At 40.1% G+C, this 22,325-nt stretch overlaps 1 protein-coding gene and 1 non-coding gene across 4 annotated transcripts in view; both read left to right on the top strand.

The window, feature by feature from the left end:
- The first annotated feature begins 88 nt into the window (after positions 1 to 88).
- LOC145401004 (BTB/POZ domain-containing adapter for CUL3-mediated RhoA degradation protein 2) overlaps positions 89 to 22,325 on the top strand; it is a 33,948-nt gene continuing 11,711 nt past the window's right edge. Inside the window, exons 1-7 of one of the 3 annotated variants that reach the window (XM_080273362.1) lie at positions 89 to 147; positions 2,513 to 2,645; positions 6,108 to 6,252; positions 7,817 to 7,917; positions 12,169 to 12,380; positions 13,491 to 13,689; positions 17,269 to 17,428. In XM_080273362.1, the coding sequence (XP_080129488.1) occupies positions 2,625 to 2,645; positions 6,108 to 6,252; positions 7,817 to 7,917; positions 12,169 to 12,380; positions 13,491 to 13,689; positions 17,269 to 17,428 (838 nt within the window). In that variant the 5' untranslated portion in view covers positions 89 to 147; positions 2,513 to 2,624. Of the gene's footprint in view, positions 148 to 2,512; positions 2,646 to 6,107; positions 6,253 to 7,816; positions 7,918 to 12,168; positions 12,381 to 13,490; positions 13,690 to 17,268; positions 20,851 to 22,325 lie in introns of those variants that run through there. The other 2 variants (XM_080273361.1, XM_080273363.1) reach the window with 2 other exon arrangements.
- Positions 997 to 1,115, top strand: LOC145401118 (5S ribosomal RNA). The gene has a single exon (XR_013897539.1). It is a non-coding gene; the product is annotated as a 5S ribosomal RNA (ribosomal RNA).

Below are 22,325 nucleotides of genomic sequence, written 5' to 3'. Positions count from 1 at the left end.
ACAGGCGGTAGATTTTGAGATGAATGGAAAATTATAAAAGATACCAGATAGTGATATAAAGGTAGCAACTATACAAGATGGTCGCTGGGCTGAGGGTGTCTGCTACCAGTCGCACCGTCCCTGCACAATTACTGCAAATATTTTCGGGTAAGTTTAAATTTTTACCTTATAATGTTATGTGTTTCAGTAGAGGAGAGTGGCAGCAATGTTTTCAATGCTAGAAATACCCAACATTATCCGTGTACATACGTAAAAACGTGATAAAAGATGGCAGCCTTGTCTAACCTCTTGTCTCCTATCATTGCTTTGCGTGGGTGAATCTATGTTGTATTTTTACCTTTTATTGGTACTTGTTGGGGTGGTAGCTTTGCTTTTTCTCTCGTATGTACAAACCGTCGTTTTAAGAGCAGTGTGGTATGGTTTAGCTCCAAAGCTTTCATGCTTTCTGACAGAAGACCATCGATCAGAGGGCAATGGAGGGCGAGTGGTGGAGGGTGAGGCCGTCAGTGGCTGTTGCCGCTGCAGCTCCTTCTCGAGGGGGAGGAGGTGGCTCGTGGGCACTGTTGCATTGTTATTAATTTTATTTGTGTATAATGCATTGTAATTCAGTATTTCATCAGGTTTGCAAAATTTGGAATGAAGTCAACACATTGGCACTTGGAACATAAGAGGGTATGAGTCATCTATCAAATATTTTTGGAATTTTATTGCTCAGAAAGTCTAGTTTGCTTCACTTAAAAGGCAGAATGTGTTATTGTAAGTTCATATTAATGCCATTGTAGTCAAAGAGTTGAAAGTGTATGCAACAAAGGTATTCCAGTGTGGACACTGGTGATACCCAGCAGTGCCAGCCACAATTGTTTAGATGTCAGGGATGAAGTTGTATGCTGTGGAGGTGAGATGCATTTAGATGGATTGAATATTTAGGACACTTTATAAATGAAGTTTCCATTTATATACTGTACGCATGAAATTATCCCTGCAACGGCCATGCCAGCCAACGGCCATGCCACGTTGAGTACACCGCTTCCCATCCGATCAGCGAAGTTAAGCAACGTTGGGTCTGGTTAGTACTTGGATGGGTGACCGCCTGGGAACACCAGATGCTGTTGGCATCCCTACGTCAAGTGGGGTTGGTGGAGGATTAGTGCCCCTCCCTGTAAAACAATTAACTCTAAGCCCTTGGCCACCCCATTTGGGATACATGGCGTCTGGCAATGGATGGGATGGATTAACTAACTAGAGACCATTAGATGTTAGCTTGTTCAAATAATATAAAAAATTGAAACTATACTGCTCCTAGGTTATACACTCCATAAATCCTACAGTTTTAAACATCCAACAGAATGGGGAGGATTTTGAAGGTCAGGAATATGTTTGGTTTGTCCTCAGCAATTTGGTGATGGATTTCTTATTATGGTTAATGCTGATTACTGCTGCACCACTTGGTCTCACTGTCTAACCTGAATAAAATGTTTTATTCAAGTTAGAGGGAGAGATCTGGTGGTAAAGATGTTCATGGAGAGTATAATCTCAGCACTTCAAAAAGCATCTCCAAAGCATGACAGAATCATTAGAAAATAGAAGGAAAACAAGTCATTGGGTTGAAGGGTGGAAGTACAGAGCCCTTGTACAATGAACATATTCAGAGTAAACAGTTCGCCTAGTGAACGAACAGGGAGTAATCAGGTCCACAAAACAATAATGAACGAGTTGAACCCCAAGTGAACAAAATTGGGGGAAAGAGTAGGCCATAATCGCCATCTCCCATGTTGGACGACCCCCCCCCCCCCCCAGTAGACGCAGCACAAGAGTCCAGATCAACCTGTTGAGCAGCATCTAGTGGAGGACGAAGATTTGCCTATGTTGAAGATCAGTAAAATTCTACCGGCAGTGGATGTTCTAGAGAAGAGGTCAAGACAAATGAAACCAGCTGCCTTAGGACACAGGAAGTGCTGAGTGGAATAGAAACCACTTTTCATTATTATGATGAAAGGCACAGTATGGAAGTGAACAGAAAACACTCATCACACACTGCTACTGAACTCAAGAATAACAGAAGCCACGGGGCACTTCAGCCAGACTTCCTAGGGAACAGCTACTACTACTACAACAGAAGCTGGTTGCCCCTACATTGTCTGCTACACTTCCTGGAGAAGATGATAATGATGTGATGTCAGTGGTGTCATCTTTGGACTTTGAAGGTTTTATAGGAGAGGTGAATGAGGTAGAGGCACCTGGGGAAGTGGTTCAGTCAAGTGATGAGGGCTGGACTGGTGATGGGAATGAAGGAATGGAAGGTGATGTGGAGGTGTCACCATAAGTGCTGTCTTAGCACGACACTGTAATTACTGATATTTGTCAGCAAACTAATTTGTATCTGTTTTTGTAAGTATCTTGCACAGAAATGCATTGACATTTACTAAATTCAAAAGTATTCTTGGCTTACACTACATGCTGTAATACAGACTGATATTGTAAAATGCATTGAACAAATCAAATAAAACTGCAGGTGTGGGCGGAGGTGTGTCGGTGTGGTGGCGGGGGCGGAGGACGTGACGCGGAACGTGACACTGGAGTCGACACGCACGGTGGTGGTGGCGCCGCCCTCACCCACCTCAGACATGTCGGGGGACCACAAGAAGGTATCTACTGCAGTACCGTACATAGTTCTATTGACGCTGTTTGTGTGGATGTACTGTATGTATGCAGCAAAACTCAAAGCCCTAACAAATATATTTAATAAAATTTGGCACACACACAGCCAGTAAGAGTCCAATAGATGGCATTCTGAGTTGAGTCCAGTTTGATGTCCTCTGGTTGGGTGTTTTGGTCATCATCTAGGATAGCTAGCTTCAGCAGGGCAAGTCCAGCTCGCTAATGGACTTTTTATACTCTGTACTCAACCAGCCAATCTTAAGATCGTACTGCATACAGTCAACCAATCTTCTAATTCCCATCCATGACACATGTAGGCCATATGATGCAACAGTGCCCCCTTGTCATCAGTCATGTATCTCTAATGATCACTGCTGCCTTTCAACTCTGATTTGTAATAAATATACTTATTAGCAACTTTTACTGACCTAAAATAGCCTGTCTCTTGTGTAAAAATTGTCATTAAAATTGGTTCATTTGTCTGTTCATTCATTTATAAACTGTCTGTCTATCTATCTATCTATTGCCATTTATAAATGCTTCAGCTTTATTGCATCTATTGGCCCAAGTTACTTAATGGTAGCTCTCCACTCTGCTTAACCTCCAGCAGCCTCTTTCTTCAGTTCCTTTTCTCTGAGGTCACACCTTATGACCTCATCTCAAGTTTTATTTTCTTGGTCTTCTCACAACTGGCTTCATTATTCATACCTCTCACCCTCCACATTGAGTTGTCATCGTCCCTCCTTTCCATGCTGAAACCATATCAGTCTACCCCTTCTCATCACATCACTAATACATTCAAGTCCATTCCCATCCTTCCTCTCAACTCTTCATTTGCAGTTCTGACCCTTCACCACCCAGGCTTGTCATTCAAGGACACACTACACATTCATATGATTACCTCATCTATGTATGTTTAGTCTTTTGAGTATCCTTTTCCTCAATCTTATGAGTATCCGTTTCCATTACTGTCCAAGTCTCAGTTTTGTACTGCATTATATTCCAAACATGCTGCATACAAGGACCCCTTAGCATGGAGGGAGAGCCCTCTCAATGTCAGGAGAGGCAACAGCTCCATAAACCCAGTTACTCCTTACCCTTGCAACTGAGCTAGCTCCAACCCTACCACCAGCACATAACATGTCCCTCAAATAACAAAACTCCTCCACACACTCAAGAAATTCTCCATTAACCCGCCGCATGCCAGTGCAGTTTTAAAATGGTGCAACGAAAACCTGCGGTCAGTGCCAGTGCCATTTTAAATTGGCTTGAAATTAAAAAATTCACTGTGACTGCATTTTTCAAGATTCGCAGGTAGAAATTGGCAGGCATGTATGGTAACTGTTCCTCTACCATGCCCCAGGCGGTCAAGGCCATACACCCACTTGCTCCCCCCCTCAAGCTCGCTCTGTTTCACTCTGCCTGTGTGCCTCACCCAGTGCTGTACATAGCGAAGGCTTGTTGTAAATATTTTCACGTAAGTGAAAGAACTATGCATAGTGAAATCAAGTTGTAATCATTTTCATGTAAGGACTGTACATAGTGAAGTCAGATTGTAAATACCTTCTTGTAAGTGCCAGGACTGTACATAATGAAGTCAGGTTGTACCTATCTCCAAGGAAGCATAAGGGATTGCATTCACAGTGAGAGAGACACGCAAATTGTGACATGTTGAAGTAATAAGTAAATCGAAAAGTGTGCTGAACATTGCTATACCTTCCCAGCATAAATACCTGAGTATACCTTACAGAGAAAACGGTTTTCTCTTACCTATGTGGTGACCGTGAGAGAGCAGGAATACCTGTATACGAGTATGCAGGACTCAATAAAACCCATTTCCGAGCTTCGGTGAGTACATTGTTTTAAGTGTGAAATTCGTTGTTTTCTCATCAAACTCAATCATTTTAGCAAAAAAAAAAAAAAAATTGAAAAACGGCCGGCACGGAGGCGACCCATAGGGCTAAAAATAGCTGGCATGCGACAGGTTAAGATTAATCCTTTCCCAACGCTTCCCTTCTGTATACTCTCCTGTACATACTGAACACTCAAAAATCGGCATTTTTTTTTACGGCCTACCTGTGTACTCCTAGTACAACTAATTCTCTTGAAATCTTGCACAGGATGGTTTTCCATCATACTTTAACATTATACAGTGATCCCTATACTATCCGGACGCCCACTTTCTGGACACCCCACTTACCGGACATTGTGGACCTGGACCTTCAGAACCCAAAAATGGCCCCCCAAAAAAAGAAAAAAAATCCCCCCCAAAAAAGTTTTTTTTTTCCCTCTCGTAATTTGAAATTGCCGCGTGGCGCTGAAAAGCTGTTTACACCATGGCCCCTTCACCCCTTCCTTCTTCCCCCCTTCCCCCTCCCCTGTCAGGGTTGCCATTTGGTATTTTTCATTACCACATGTGGGCCAATTTGGTAATGAAAATTTCGTTTGGTAATGAATCAGAATAATGCATGAGCAAATGGATTTTTCACATGTATGAGGATACATAGGATGGAGATGGTGGATTGTCTGCTCTCTCTGATTAATCTGCTAGCCTACATAGCGTAAAAATAATCAACATGCTGTTAATTATAAGGAGAGTGATTACATGTATTTCCACTTGTATATAATTGAAGAATAAATGCTAGCTTTACGAATTTGGTAATGAAAAGTTAAATTTGGTAATGAAAAGTTAAATTTGGTAATGAAAATTGAGGAGTTTGGTAATGTGACTGTTGCGATCAGGCAACTCTGTTTCCCCATCACCAGCACTGTAACAGTTACCGGTACCGTTTAACTTCGATAGCAAGTGGATGCTTATCGCAGTGGATGCCACAAGTGCTCGTTTTTTTTTTTTAATAAACTGCAATACCTCGCCAGTAGACTACACGGGAATTATAGTGTTGTGCAATGTTAAGAAATTAGAATTTAGAGTGCAAAGGATTAACTGTGGAGTGAATATTGGCTGTTGAAACTGGCGTGGTGCAATTAACAGTGTGCAGTGTTAAACAATTACAACTCAGTGCAAAGAATTACTGTAAGTGCAGCACAACACTGGATTACTGTACATGCATCAAGAGCATTTTCACCACTGCCAAAGCCTTAAGAAGGTGGCCACAGATGTGTTGTAAGTACCCTGGCTGAGGTACAGTCACTTCTGATTCCTCATTTATTGCATGCTTTATGTCCATTATTGGTGTGAACAGGGTCTTAAATAGGTTTAAATAAGTGCTATGCATGTCCGATAGGGAGTTATTTAGGTGGCTTTCAAAGTTAGGCTGGGTTAGGGTCCTTAAGTACCAGTCCAGCAGGCAGGTGCCCACTTTCCAGACATGCCTTTGGCTCTATTACATTAGGTAGTGGAGAGATTACTGTATATATCTGAAGAAAAACTAAACTACTACTGGTACGGTACATTTTTCACTGTACACCTTTTATTTTGTATATTTCAGGTAATTAAAGGGAGCCCATCCCAGTATGTAAAGCTCAATGTTGGAGGGTCGCTGCATTACACCACCATTGGCACCCTCACCAAGCATGATAACATGCTGCGTGCCATGTTTTCTGGTCGCATGGAGGTCCTCACAGACTCAGAAGGTAAGTTAGTCTCTCTCTCTCTCTCTCTCTCTCTCTCTCTCTCTCTGTTATTATTATTATTACTCCTACTACTACTCCTACTACTACTGCTACTACTACTACTACTACTACTACTACTACTACTCCTACTATGACTACTACTACTGCAGCTGCATGAAGATTACATGAAGGAGTGTTAGTGCCAACCCTGACGTATGGATGTGAGACTATTGTGTGACATGATAATGTAAAGTCAAGAGTGAGAGCAGTGGAGATGGGACCGCTGAGGAATGTACATGGAATACAGAGAGTGGATAGGATACGAAATATTGTGATTCATGAAAGATGTGAAGTGAGGAAGTCTGTGGACCCCAGAATCGAAGAGAGTGTACTGAAGTGGTATGGTCATGTGGAGCGAATGGATAACAATAGAGTGGTGAAAAAGTATATCTGAGTGAATTTGAAGGAGGGAGGAGGCGAGGTAGGCCAAGGAGAAGGTAGAGGGATATGGTGGATGAGTGTGTGAGGAAGAGAGGTTTGGAAGTCAGTGAGGCTAGGAGACTGATAAGAGATCGAGCTGGCTGGATGAATATTGTGAGGAGAAGCACATGATCAGGGATTTGGCACCCCTTTCTAATGTGACAGCATCCGGATTGACTCTATCCGATACGTTTATGTGAAGCCACAGAACGTGTTGAATGTTTTTGCTGTATCAGATAGGGCCAGGATTCCAGGGGCTTGAATGGTGAGTGAATGGAAGTGTGGCCCATTGGATTGGGCAAATTTATGCTGTCTGGACATTGCTACCCCTCATCCTGCCCTAAGGTGGGAAAGGAGGTCCGGATGATGATGATGATTATTATTATTATTGATGATGATGATGATGATTATTATTATTATTGATGATGATGATGATGATTATTATTATTATTATTATTATTATTAATACACATACATACATCATCTAATACTGTGTTGCCTCATGAGGAGCATAGGCACCCAGGACTAGGCAAGTTGTTCCTGACATTTAAGGTGAGAGTAACCAACCTTTCTCATCCTTAAGTGGCATTACGTGAGCAATAAACCCAAACCACCCATTGGATATAAACCAGCACAGGCTCAGTCTGGCTGGAGCACCTTAATAACCCACTAAACCACCAGGTGCCATAATTTGGTTATATGGTTACCATCCAGCATAGTAAATGGTTTCCTGGTGTACAGGAAACCAATTGGCTTGTCAGTCGGTGCATAGTCACAATAGGCAGAAGGAAGAGGAAAGAATGAAGAATGGAAGACAGAAGAGGGAGTGTAAAGTCACCCATAGACATAAGGAGGAGGAAAGACTGAAAGAAAGAAAGACAGAAGAGGAAGAAAGGAAGAGGAAATGGTAGACACCCAAAACAGCACTACATCGAGTGAGTGGATGGTGAGCACCCCCACCTACCATAAGAGTTATTATTATTAATTATTGCATGTCCTAATCTGCTTTTCAACTCCCATATCTGTACTTATCCCATTAGACAGTATTTTAATGAGAAATTGACTTAGGTAAGTGACAGAGATGATTGTTTTTATTTGTTTCCAGGGTGGATCTTGATAGACCGCTGTGGGAAACACTTTGGCACAATTCTGAACTATTTGAGAGATGAATGGATTCCCATACCTGAAAATCAACGTGAGCTACAGGTACAGACACCGCCCTGATAACTGTTATGGAGTCTACCCTTTCCCACCATTTTATATATCCTGTACTTAATGTGCAGATAAGTAGAGCTAGGATGATGATGATGATATATTGCACAATATGGTAATAATTATATCCAGCTGTTTGTATGTTGAACGTCATTAACCATCTCGCACATTATGATGCAAAACGTGTCAAAATGGTGGAAGGCTGAAGAGTAACCGATGGCGCACTATGACGCACTATCAGTGTTGGTATGAAGGGATGCTGGTTAGGCAGTTTTGGACAAAAATATTTACCAAAAACTAAGTTTTATCATGAAGTGCCTCAGTCTTTGTTGCATCATGGGGGAGAGCGTCTGTTTCAGGGCCAACACCCTCAGATAGGTGGCCTTCTCTCTGCTTCGGTGTGGGAGGGATGCACATGCAGTTTTTGGCGATTTACTAGAAAACTAATGGTCGTATCGGAATTCCGAAAACACCACGTTAAAGCTCACGAAATGCTTCATCTAGTCATATGCATAGCTCTTGCATGGTACAGTCAAAATTTTGTGCTAGGGTGTTGGAAAGTTATTTTTACTTGAATAACGTTATTCTCACTGCATGTCAGTAGTTTTACGCATCAGTTTTCTGTGTTTTTATTAGCTCATCGTATAGTATAAACATAATTGAAGATGATGGTATACAATTTATACCAATATAACCAATTTCTGGGGCAAATAAAACCCATGGGAATGTTTTTCTTTGTGTGCGAGTCTAGGTTGCTCTTGTGGCATTTTCTGTGGTCATGTCCCACAAACTTACAGAAAACTTACCATGCGCGAGGGGATTAATTAATGTGCAGAGAAGAAAATTGTTTATGTTACAGTTTTTAGGTACTTTGTATATGATGGATGTGTGCTTAGCTGCACAGTTATAATCACTGTTCAGCTGTTTGCTCTGTATTGGGATCTTATTTGCTCCCATGTGGAGTACAGCTCTTATTTGTGGGAGTGGATGAGGGGAGGGGATGACTTTACACATACAGATCTTCTGAAGAGAGTCTAGCAAAGACTTTTCATCATATCAGGTACCCTTCTCTTACTGACTCTCCTCATCCTTTGTGTTTTTCACCTCACAGTTCCATCTTTATCTCTTTACTTTCATTATTCAGTCGCCAGTGGTCTTATGAACTATCTGCTTGTATCCTTCCTTCATTATGGTGCACATATATTCATCTTGCAGGGCAGTCTCGTTTTTTTCTGTCCAGCTCTCTAACACAAGAGTAAGGGATATATTCTTGGTCTGTATTTCCTTCAGCCTATGACCTACAACCTGTACGTGCAGTGTGTTTGGTTATCTAAGAATGAACAGATGTTGAATTTGACTTTCCTTTTATTTATTTATTTTTTTATTATAAGAAATAGCTGATGGGGGGGTTCCAGCCTTTGTTTATTTATCGTTTGCAGAAAAAAAAAAAATTTGTACTGTACAGTAAAAGTCCTGTTATCTGAATGGCAGGGGACCGAGGGTCTTTCAAACTATTGGTTTTTCGGACTGTTGGGAGGAACCTCTGAAAACGTTAGAGATATGTACATGATCATTAACACTTTCAAAGTCAGTGATACTATTTTCATTCATGGGAAAATCAGAAAATGTGACCAAAAAATGCTTAGAAAAAAATGGGTTATACTGTACATTTTTGTGTACAGTGGGGCACCAATTTTCGCACCTAATTGGGTCCAAAAATAATGCGCGAAAGTAGAATTAGCGAAAATTGGGGCATTGTCTTTATGGCAAAAAGGCTAATTGGTTCCCGGTTATCCTAAAGTAACATCAGATTTTCATTTTCACTTGCAATACAGTACATCAAATCACTATTGTACATTGCATTGTGAGATACAAACAATAAAAACTCAACTATCTTCCTTTTCATTTCATTATTATACTGCCATTTCTTCACTCCAACACGATACTCTATTTTAGCCTTGGCGTTTCCTCCCGACTTTGAATGTCCCGGCCACTTTTTATCACCACCACTGCCTCCCGGCCCTCCCCCCACACCACCAGGCTCTCCCCCCACACCACCAGGCCCTTTCCCCACACTACCAGGTATAGTAGAGGCCATTGAACCGTGAGAATCCAACACAATGGAGCTAGCACACTCGTACACAATGGCGGGAATGAGTGGACAGAGTGTTGACATGACGTCATTCAAGATGGCGGTGGGTTGCGGGCGGGCGGTGCAGGAAATTCAACGTTCAAAATAGTGTCCCAAACCCAAAATTTGTGCGCGAAAATCGATTATTTTGAAGCGAAAGTGGAAGTTGGAATATTTGGTGCATGCCGCGAAAGTGGATTCCGCGAATCCTGCTGTAGCGAAAGTTGGTGCCCCACTGTACTCTTTGAACTTGTACTCATCGCAACTATTTTACTTAATGCAGTATCACTGTTGTTTTTCTTTCATCTTATTCTACAAAGCCTAAAACGGTATATAAACAAATCCGTTAATCCAAATATTTTGAGGTGAAAAAATTAACGGAAAAAAAACTAGTGCACAGCAGGGTAGGAGGGAGGGAGAGTGGGGGGGGGGGAGTGGAAAGGTTCTGCTGGCTGGAGGTGGGTCAGACCTTAAGTTTATCACATACTGTGTCCCACGCTTTCGTTCATAATTTTTCTTTCCACTACGACTAGTAGGTATGGGAGCCATTGCCACTTTGTTGTAATCATTTATTGGTCCGGAAATTGAGTGGAAATATTGGAAGAGCATCAGACTGAAAGTTGGTTTGAAACAGGGATGTGTCATGTCTCCATGGTTGTTCAATCTGTACATGGATGGGGTAATAAAAGAGGTACAAGGTAGGGTAGTGGATGTTGGAGTGTCCCTGGTGAGAGAGGATAGTGTTTGGAAACTCCCTGTACTGTTGTTTGCAGATGATACTGTGTTGTTGAGTGAAGACGAAGGGGAGCTGCAAGGCTTGGTGGATGAGTTTGAGAGAGTGTGTAAGAAACGGAACCTAAAGGTGAATGTAGGGAAGAGTAAAGTGATGGTCTTTGAGAGAGGTGAAGTTAGTGAATGTACAGCGAGGTTAGATGGTGAGGAATTGGAAAATGTGAGTACGTTTAAGTATTTGGGTAGTGTGATGAGTAAGGATGGAGGTTTCGAGGGTGAAGTGCTTGAAAGGGTACAGCAGGGAAGAAAGGTTGCTGGTTCCTTGAAAGCAGTGATAAGAAACAGGGAAGTGAGCATGGAAGTGAAAAAGTTACTACATGACAGTATTGTGATACCAACTCTAACGTACGGAAGTGAAGCTTGGACATTGTTGGAAGGACACAAGTCAAGAGTGGGAGCAGTGGAAATGAGTTATTTAAGAGGAGCCTGTGGAGTCACGTGGAGAGACAGGCTGACGAATGAGGATATAAAGGAGCGTTGTGGTGTGGATGTGGATGTGATAGGAAGCGTTATGAGGAACACACTGAGGTGGTTTGGCCATGTGGAGAGGATGGAGGGTGAAAGACTGACGAAGAGAGTGGATGTGAGTGAGGTGGAGGGGGGAAGAGGGAGGGGGAGGCCGAGGATGAGATGGAGGGATGGGGAGGAGAGGTATATGAGAGAGGGGGGTGTGAGTTGGGAGCAGGGGAGTGAAATGGCGGGGGACAGGGCGACTTGGAGGCGATTTGTTTGTGGCCACCCCAAACGGGATTGAGGCGTCTGGCAATAGATAGATAGATAGATAGATCAGACTGGGCACAGGTATATACTGAAAATGACTGTCCTTCCCGCTGCAAGCAGGATTTTGGCACCACCTCAAAGCATTCAGAGTATTGAGATATTCGGCTTATTAGTAGTGGGATTGAAGGACTTTTACTGTATCAGCAAAGCTATCACATCTAAATCCACTTTAACTTGTATATGATGCAGGTGTTCCCAACTTGCAGAGACAGATTTTATTGCAATACAGTAGTTGGTTACCTTGCAAGTGTTTCGTATACAGTATGTGATTTAAACCATTTGAGTTCATCAGTTTCCTTGTTCTTATTGTTTTATTTACTCACGTGCACCTTCTCTGAACCAGAGGAGATAACACAAAATTGAAAAGCCTTCTGCACATGTTTTCACAGAAAATTTGTGTCATGTTAGTTTCCATGTTCTGGTGAAGATATATAGTCAACTGATACGCTTGTTCAGTAGGGCACCGAACTGTGTGAGAGGCACCAGTAAATTATTCATTCAGTCACAGGTTTGTGCAAGTTTGCTGTCTTACACCCTCCCAGGAACTTCTAGCTGAGGCACGGTACTATTGCATGAGTGACCTGGTGGAGGTATGTGAGGGGGCAGTAAAGCAGCGGGAGCCAGAGAAGGACCCCGTGTGTCGTGTGCCGCTCATCACATCACAACGAGAGGAACAGATGCTTATTCAGTCCACCAGCAAGCCAGTCGTTAAGCTTCTAGTCAACAGACATAATAACAAATACTCCTACACAAGGTATGTTGGTCTTTAAGCTCTTGCTGAGAGGATAAAATAACAAATAATTATTAACCCCTGCTGGGCTGATTCTTTATAAGATAGTTTACCTCCCAAGTTTGTTTAGTTTTGTCTTATTGTTTATAAAGGCTCCAGCATGCTTGAATGCGTCAGCCTTGGTCACCTAATGGCGGCTTTCCAAGCTGCTCAATCTCTGGTGGCCTCCCTATTCAGTCTTCTGTCCCTGAGGTCACCACTGTAAATTGTACCTCATATGAGACTTGCAGCTTGGCCTGTGCAGACCTTCATTGTGCCTTGTGAAGTCTGTAGCTCGGGGCTAATAGCAAGTTTTTATTCTCTCACTGTGCCTTTTATCCTTTAGTAAGGCAAGTGAAGTCATGCTGCACTTTACAGATCTGTACTGGAAAAAAATGTAGCCACTTCAGACAAAGAGTCTCTCATAAGCAAAACCAAAATGTCTAGCGATAGATGGCTTAAAAAAAAATGCATTCTATGACCGAATAGTATAATTTAACCTTTTCAGTTGGACATGTCTTTTATACTTTACTTTGACCTATCCCAGATTAAAGTAATCAGCTGAACTGAGCCATCTGTGGGCTTTAAGGGTTAAAATGATCTCAATAACCCCTTCAGCTTGGGGACATTCAGTTTATTGTTTTCAGGTTAATTCCAGATGATTTAGGTGAGATGTACATTGGCTACTCCTTCAGTCTGGTGACATGCACATTGCATGTGTGTGTGAATATACATGTGCATGCATGCACACACATGCACAAGCACACATCCTGTACATTATTCTTGCTTTTAGTATCACTAGTTGATTTTGTTGACCTTTGGACAGTTTTTTCAGACTGGAGGGGCTCAGTTTAATCTCCATTCACTACTTCCCTGCTAAAGGCCCTTTCTGAGTTTAATGAAATTTGTTGACACTGGCAAGAACAAAATTTAAAATATTTCACTGAAAGATGTTTAGGATGTGATGAGGTGATATTTTGTATATATCAGATTATACCTTAGAAAATCCTAATTATTGGACTATTTAGCTTGTTCTGATTATATTTAAGAGTGTCATAGTGATGTGTGTAAAAATTATCTTTCTTCTATTTTCAGCACATCAGATGATAATTTACTAAAAAATATAGAACTTTTTGATCGGTTATCCCTACGATTCAGTCGCAGAGTGTTGTTCATCAAGGATGTTATTGGATCTAATGAGATCTGTCTCTGGGCCTTTTATGGTCATGGGAAAAAGTTGGCTGAAGTTTGTTGCACCTCCATAGTATATGCAACTGACAGAAAACACACGAAGGCAAGTATAATTTTAGTGTTACAAAGTTTTTGGCAAGGTGTAAAAGTATGAACTTGAGAGGCACTGTTTACAGTATAGTCTTGTTGTCATGACGTATGATTCTTCTCTCTCGTTGTTTAGTAAAATCCAAAATTATTTAAGAAACAGCTCTACACTGGTTTATTACCACATTCATATTTTGTTCAATATACGGTAAACCCTCGTTAACTCGTGATAATTGGGTTCCAACCCTTAACGAGTCAGAATTTTTACGAGTTAATGGGGTCTCCCCCCACTCCCTCTAAAAACATGTTATACAGTACAGTACATTAAAAGAAATTAAAACTAATAGAACCTTACCTTGTTTTGTTACTGCAGGGAAGTATTCAAGCTTGGAGGAAGCCTTTGGCAGGGTGAAGAGGTGGATTGGGGGGCTCTAGGTCATTTTTCTGAACACTTTTCTAATTAAAACACTTAATACTTTGAGCACTTGAGTACACACATTTAGATTACTATACTGTACACTGTAAAGGCCAGTACAGTACTGTATCACTTACATCACTTAACCTAAAATGTGCTGGGTTTGATATCAAACTCAGCACAAACTGAACGAGTCGAAACGCCAGCATCGCATCGAGCCAACACCTTCAGCTTCTCCTGCAGAGTAAGGCTCTTTAGCTTAATGTCCTTCCTCCCGTATGGTACAGTGGGCCTCTTGCTACCATCAGAATACATGATGGCAGGGTATGTAGGTCTTTTAGCTCAATAAACAATATGTAATGCAATCAAACGCACTAGCGAGCAAAGAGAGATGCGTCACAAGCGAAAGACGGCGGCAAACTGAGCATTGCAGAGGCATGGGTGCGTATTCGGTGTTTGTTTACAAGCCTAACTCGCACTTTTCCCGCGAGTAAACGGGTTAATATGAACTATTCTCTCCAAAACACGTTACCACTTGGAACCTCTTGCATCATGACTACAACTTTAACTTCGTTACCTCATGTTTCCATAAATTAATAGAAATTTTTACGAGTTGATTTTTTTTTTTCTCTCTCTCTCTCTCTCTCTCTCTCTCTCTCTCTCTGTTAGCCTGTACGAGTTATTCCGAATTACGATTTATTGAATATGAATTAATGAGGGTTTACTGTATTGCACTTTCTCTTTCACAGTTTATAGTCTGTCTTGAATTTATCACTCACAGTAGCAGTAATGTTGCACTTTCCCTTCCATCTTTCTCAGTTTGTTGCCAGTGTTGAATTTATTGTTCACAGAAGTACATGGTACCTATATGATTGTTTCCTGGTATGAGTTGCTACTTTGAATCAGGCTCATTTCTAGCAATTTGTAAAGTTCTCTAATTTTTTTTGTCCAAATATTATGCTTATGCAGCACAATACAGTGTTTTGTTTGCATTACCTTGGCCTGGAACTGTAATCCCTCCTTCTTGAATACTGAGTTAGAGTGATAGATTAGTGCTTGAATATGATGCTAGTCTCGAAGAAGTGCTACAGAGTAGACATAGAGCCACTTTTTTTTTTTTTTTTTCCCCAGCTACTTTAGATAAGCTGCAAAGGGATGGAACTCTAGGCCAAGTTAAAATGAGTGAACTGTATAACCTGTTCAGTTTTACTAGACATGAAATTGCTGAACTGTATAACCTGTTCACTATTACAAGTCATGAAATTTTTGTCATTCCATCTTGAATACTGAGCTATAGCAATAGATGAACACTAGGATATGGTGTTAGTCATGGAGAACTGCTGTGGAAAGTATGCAGGGTTGTAACACTGTCTTCAGTCATTAAGCTACAAGAACTGCTCAGCAAAGGGACAAAAATCTGTGCAAAGTTAAAGTGAATGAACTATGTCTTATTATGGCTATCATTTTAAAGCATCTAATATGGATAATTCAGTGCTATTACCATTGAGTAATGTTTCTCTAGTACTTATATTATAATGACTTGATGACTTCTCATATAAATTATGGAATTTGCTGCCAAAATCTCAGTACAGGTAGAGCTGTGTGGGAAGCTCAGGGCTGGTGATTTCATGACAACCTGTGGAGTGCAGGTGCTCCCTGCTGTTAAATAAGACTGTGTGGTATTTGTCTCATTATTGGTTATATATAATTAGCTGCCTTAAAAATTATTTTCCCTCTAACTTCACGTCAGAGTACATGCCACTAACTATGGAAGGACTGGTAGAGTAGAGTGAAGTGAATGGAATTGTTTCAGTGGATTGAGAACCTCAGGATTAAATTGACTTTGTGAGGACTCCTTGTACAGTGCAGTACTAATAAATTGATTCATATTATTGTGTATCAGTAGTAAAACTGGCATCTGTGTATTGTGTTTCAAGTTTACATGTTAGGTGTATTGTAGATTATGATGCTGTACTTTCCAGGGGGACCATACAGTTTTTTATAGGGAAGTGAAAAGAACATTATCAGATGACAGTGTTTATGTATTGTGATATATGTGACATAGTTTGTAGACTAGGGTATTGTAATTTTATTGATTATTGAAGTAGTAGTCTTACATCAAGCTGAAGTACCATAGTATTTAAGAAGATGAGAACCTCAGAGATAGGCCTTGGCTTCTCCGACGAGTCTTCAGTTGGGTTGTATGATGATCAACCTACCTGCTGACCCGTGGTGGAGGCCGGGTCTCACAGCACCGGCAGCCGTACTCATTTTATCCTACTGGTAACACCAGCAGCTTTGCTACACTCACACCTGTTAAATTGATTTGTATGCTCTCCCCTAAACATTCAGATGACGGTTCTTAGGTTAACCACCTAAGAATTGTACAGTAGATATTTCTAAATCTGTAGGAAGCCATTTAATTTTCACTAAGAGTCACAGTACAGTAGGTAGCACTAAAATAACAGAGTGAATGGGGGGCACCTCCTACTCAGAGAGAGAGAGAGAGAGAATGTGCAGTGAAGTGAGGTTTGGTTCCAGTACAGTACTATCATCGCTGCAGTATATAAATTGCTGAAGTTTGTCAAATTTAGCTTAATACCTCTTCTCAATTGTCCTTCTTTTCCCATTTCTATATTTTGTCATTAATCTGTCATACAGTACACCATATTTAGCTAAATGGACACCTGTAGGTATTAATTTTTCAATAATTCAGCATTAAATTGTTGATAGAGTGAGACAATATTGCACCATGTATATTGACTGAGACTGAATATTGTAATGTGTGTGTGTGTGTGTGTGTGTGTGTGTGTGTGTGTGTGAGTGTGTGTGTTTGTACGTACGTACGTACTTGGTGTCTCAGGAGTTGATGTATTATCTTTAGGAAGTGATTCATGGGCTCATTTAAAAAAAAAATGGAACATGATTATAGATGTAATTCCCAACCATAATGGACTTTGCAGGCAAAAGTGATGGGCCTTATAATTCACTCAAAGGGACATCACTGTTTGTAATTCCATAACAGTTGGTGTTTTGGACCCATGTTGATGTATCGTTTTTTTGCTCAAAATTTGGCCAAGAATCACCTCTTGAAGTTAGTGCATCAACTTCTAGGACACCTTGTATATATTGTATAAGTACAAATATTTCTTGGGTGTTAATATTTATCTGTGGGGGCAGGTTGAGTTTCCTGAAGCGCGAATCTATGAGGAGACACTGAATGTGCTGTTGTATGAGAACCGAACGGGTCCAGATGCAGAACTGATGCAGGCCACGTCAACTCGAGGGGCGGTGGCTCCAGTGGTGTGCACTTCTGATGATGAGGAGGAGCGCAGAGGAGGTGCGTGCTCACAGTCAGGCCTTGGTCGCCTCCGCTCAAACAAGAATAATTGAGATCTAGCTTGTTGTAAGGCGTAGGTAGGATTTCATCTGGGGCTTGTCTCAGTTTGGGATATCAGTAGGTCATCTCAACCAGCGACTTGACATTACAGCGACATTTTTTGCAAGTAGCCAGACAGCATGAACGCTGTATAACCAAGAGGCTTTTGCTCAAACAAACCTTCTTCCTTGAAGCTGCCAACAGTAGTGGGAATATATATATAATTGTAGCTTTTGTATATGGCTGTGGGAGCCGTGACAATAAATGCCAGTTGACAAGACTGTGATCATGAGGTTTCTGAAAGTTTTCTGGAGTTTTAAATGATGCTTTAGACTAACTACAGCATATGATTTTGCCCATATACAACTGTTTCCACCTGGTACACAAGTCTTCTGTAATATAAGGCCATTATTAAATGTTTATCTGTAAATGATCGGTGTTTTACCACTTGAGGTTATCTACTCTGGCATGATAATAATAACTTTTTTATGTAATTCTTTCTCATTATTTGAAACTGAATGAGAGTGTCATGGCAATAACTTAAAAGTTGGGAATCAAGTGGACCATGAAAAATTAGTGCAGAGCATGTTAGGCAGCTATGATCATCATCATCTCTGCTTTAATGAGAAAACTCCATCTATGAATTGGTGACTGTAGTGTAGAAAGAGTTCATAATGAAATAATGCACCCATTAACTCTTTCAGGGCCAAGGGCAGTAGCTCTTGTATGAGCATTTCAGACCACTTGGTATGAATGGCAGATTCTGCATGGCTAACTTGTATCATTTTTATTTTGACCATGGGGAAATGTTTGCCATGTATTGTGTATTACACATCATTGGATGTACAGGATCATGGTGATTTATGTGCAGTTTTATCAGATGAACAGTAAATGAAACTATGAAAGGATATTGTTGAGTAATTGAAGAAATAATAGTAAAAATATCAGGGTCTCTGTACCAGAGGTATATTTTACACTAATTCACATTTTGGTCTTTAGAAGAGGATGATCACGCAGATTATCAGGTAAACGTGAATAAGTATACTGTAAAAATGTTCTTTTGAGTCTATCGGATTTGTTTATGTGAAGCTACAGAATGTGGTTAACTTTTTTTTTGCACATCAGATAGAGTGAGGATTCCGGGGACTTGAATGATGAGTGAATGGAAGCATGGCCCATTTGATTGGGCATACTTGGGCTGTCTGGATGTTGCTACTCCTCACACTGCTCTAGGGTGGGAAAGGAGGTCCGAATGATGATGATGATGATGATAGCCCAGTACAGTTTTTGACCAATCAAAAGTATTATGTTTTTTATATATTTTTTTGCACATTATTCTTATTTGCTGAAACAAATTTCATTCCATACAAAATTTCCTCTTAAATACAGTGGTATTATAAATATTGAAAAATGACTTTACCAAGCAAACAATAGATGTTTTTTCTCTCACTGTACATGGGGTATGCATGTGTCTTCGTGGCGCATTGTGATTGAGTGGTGTTCAACCTGCCGTATATGTCTTGCAAGGCATGTGCTGTTGGGTGCTGCCACCACATAAAATTTGAAGGCAGACATTTTGTGAGGCTAATGTAGTGTTCACTGATAAAGAAATGCTAATATTTTTTGGGACATTGAGCTGCATCCTATGGTCTGGAATGTATTAAAGTATAAACATATGTGGACGTATATATTTGGGCATAAAAGTAAGCTTATTCAGAGAGCTAGGCCATCTTTATTATTATTGTATTTGTTGAATTTGATTGCAGTTATAGTGACTGCAGGTTTCTGGGTGTTTCTTCTGTGATCCATATAACAATGCCAATGATTAACTTTTAAAAAAATATTGAAATAGTTGTCACACAAGTCATTAGTTATGTTTCCTAATTTGAAATTGTTACTATACACTCATTCCTTGGGCTGTTGATATACACAGTAGAGCACTGCAGGTTCATGGTCATTTAATTGGCAGATATGCTAGGTCACTAGGGATAATAGAAAGAACACTTGTTGACAGACCTCTAACTAAAACCTGTGATGAAGATTGCATCACAAAGTACGTTTAATAAATGAGTGGCTTGTATTGCTGAGACCAGCATCTGTTAACATGTGTACGTAGTGCTTTACCATAAATGGCTAACATCCAAATATATTTGTAATTTCTAATACTTCAGTAGTGGTTGGTTATTATTTGTGATACAGCTCAGAAAGTAGACACTCCATCACATTCGGATGGTTGTCTGTGCCTGTTCATGGTATTCTGCTGTATACAGCTTTCCCATGCACCACAGACAAAGGGTAATGCATAGAGCACATAACATACAATCACATGTACATTTAAACAAATGCATGTAGAGAAGATTATTTTATAATATAGCTGACAGACCCTTTTTGTTATCCATTCAAATACTAGAGTGAATTATCTTGTTTAAAAACGATTGCTCCAGATCACTACTGTACGTCATCATTGTGTCTCCCAGCATTTACCATCAGCTTCCATACTACATTTTTTGAACTATCAAAATAGCTTGCCCTGCCTTATAACACCACCCCCTAACTTTTTTAATAACTTGCTTCAACGTCTGATGACATATCTCTTTTTCCTTCTTCATCAGTAAATTATCTTTGCAAAATTACTATGTGCAGTGATGGAAGTATTATTGTATAAATTGCATGCACTTTCAGATTCAAAGACTTGATGATTGAGTGAATGAAAATATGACCCACTTTAACTGACAGCCTTTTGATAGTTCACTAATATTTATTGCTACCACCATTGTACAGTATTTCTGGATACTAATCCATCCCCCCCCCCCTTTTTTTTATATAATGCAACTCTGTTATCCAAACAACAAATTATTCATGAGTTACATGACAGGAAAGAGGGGTAAGGTGGAATGGGTTATTGCTTTCATTGTTAGGCACAGTTGCCATTGGTTGATGATTATACAATTTTATTTCATTTATAACCAGATCTTACGCTTAATATACTGTATTTGCATTTTCATGAACAACAATTATATGTACAGTTATGCATGTTAATATATTCATATAAAAAGGTTTAGGAAGATTTTGTTGATAAATGGTACACAGTATTATGTATAGTGCCGGGACTAGTAGCAACAAATGGCTTTGTATGGTTTGTGTCTTGATGTCTCCAGGAAAGTAGCTGGCTCCCAGGTGTATTCCTTCAGGTACTGCTGTTTTATATAATCATCCTGATATCCAGTGTGTTACAAGGACAAGGTGTTTTCAGGCTGTTGCCAACCCATTTCTGCTTCAGTATGATTGGGAAGGGGAGTATATTTGTCCAGATTTTCCATTCCACAATCCCCAAGTTACGTACTCTTTATGCGCTTGTTTCATTTTATAACTTTTTTCTTTTTCCCTGCATTATTTGGGGGGGGGGGGATGGGAGACATTATTTGACAGAAGATGTGATAACAGTAAAATGTGCCAAGATAAACATTGAGTACACTAATGCTAGAGTTTGTGTATTATATATCATTGATATACACTGATGCTATTCCTGGATTACAGTGTTGTAGATTAGGAACTTAACCTCGTGAACTTGCGGTGCTCTGCTTTATATGTTCCTAAAATCTCTTTGATTACTCCTTTGTATAAGTATTCAGTACCTGTGAATATTATTTTTAGAATCTCTTGTTTTTATAAATTCATGTATTGTTGAAACTGGAGTATAGTAATAACTTGGCTTGAACTTTTTTTTTTTTTTACATTAACTGTACTATTTCCCAAGAAGCGCTTCTGTGATGAAAATAGGTTAGCTTGGAATCAGGGAAACTGCATTGCCAGGTATTGTTGTAGCACTTTTGGTAAGTGAGCTAGTTTGATGGTACATCTGTGTTTAAGCATATGGGTGCAATACAGTCCAAGGGAATTGTGTTGTCCGTCTCATCGTGTCAGAATAGTCCTACTACTTTGGCCTAACTCTGAAGTTATTCACTTAAGATAAAGAAGATGAAATAACTGCACTCACAAACACAGGTCTACCATATTGTTACTTGTGGTAAATTATGTTCATTGTAGGCAAAGGTGATGTCTATAGATGAACACTTGTATATATATATATATATATATATATATATATATATATATATATATATATATATATATATGTATATATATATATGTATATATATATATGTATATGTATATACCGTATATGTGCAAAGTATGTTGGCCGTTAGTGGCTGTTTCTAAAGGTTATTCAAGTCATCTTGGGTAGGCTTTTTTTTTTTTTTTTTTTTTTTTTTTTTTTTTTCCCCCCCAAGCAAGGAGGCTTCAGCCTTTGCATCATGATTGTGTGCTGGTGCAGGGAAATGAAGAATTTGCTGGACACCAGGAAAGTCAGGGAGATTGGTGCTGCAGCTTCACGGTGCTTGTAATAAAAAAAAATTTTAAACCTCCAAAAGCTTCACAATTGTGGGACAGTGGAAAGATTGTGGTAAACAACCTGAGCCAGCTTGAATGCAGGTTCATGCGGCCTAGTATGCCTTAGACTAATCTCAAAATGGTCATTTTAATTGTAGCATTCATTGTTACACCTTTGTTTATGTTGTCCATCACTTTGACTGAGTGGTATGTTGCCTTCCATAGGTTGCCACACATCTGATATATGTTGTTGATAAGCTCACCCACTGTGAACGAGTCTTTATGTCTGTAGTTATTCCATTACATTATTCATCTAAGTTTGACAGACTCCTTACCTGTTGCCTTGTTTTGCCATAGCAGCTAGCTACCTACCACCAACTTAAGGATGTTTATCATGCTGCCAGGGAATTTGGTTGGTCAGTCTGCCCATATATGATGTGGACCACGGTAACTAACCTCAAGGCCC

Source organism: Coenobita brevimanus, chromosome 54 (genome assembly GCF_032717465.1).
Source record: "Coenobita brevimanus isolate Jiangsu-jjx chromosome 54, ASM3271746v2, whole genome shotgun sequence".
NCBI lineage: Eukaryota > Metazoa > Arthropoda > Malacostraca > Decapoda > Coenobitidae > Coenobita > Coenobita brevimanus.
The sequence above is the reverse complement of the archived record's forward strand: the minus strand, read 5'-3'. Positions and strand labels throughout refer to the sequence as shown.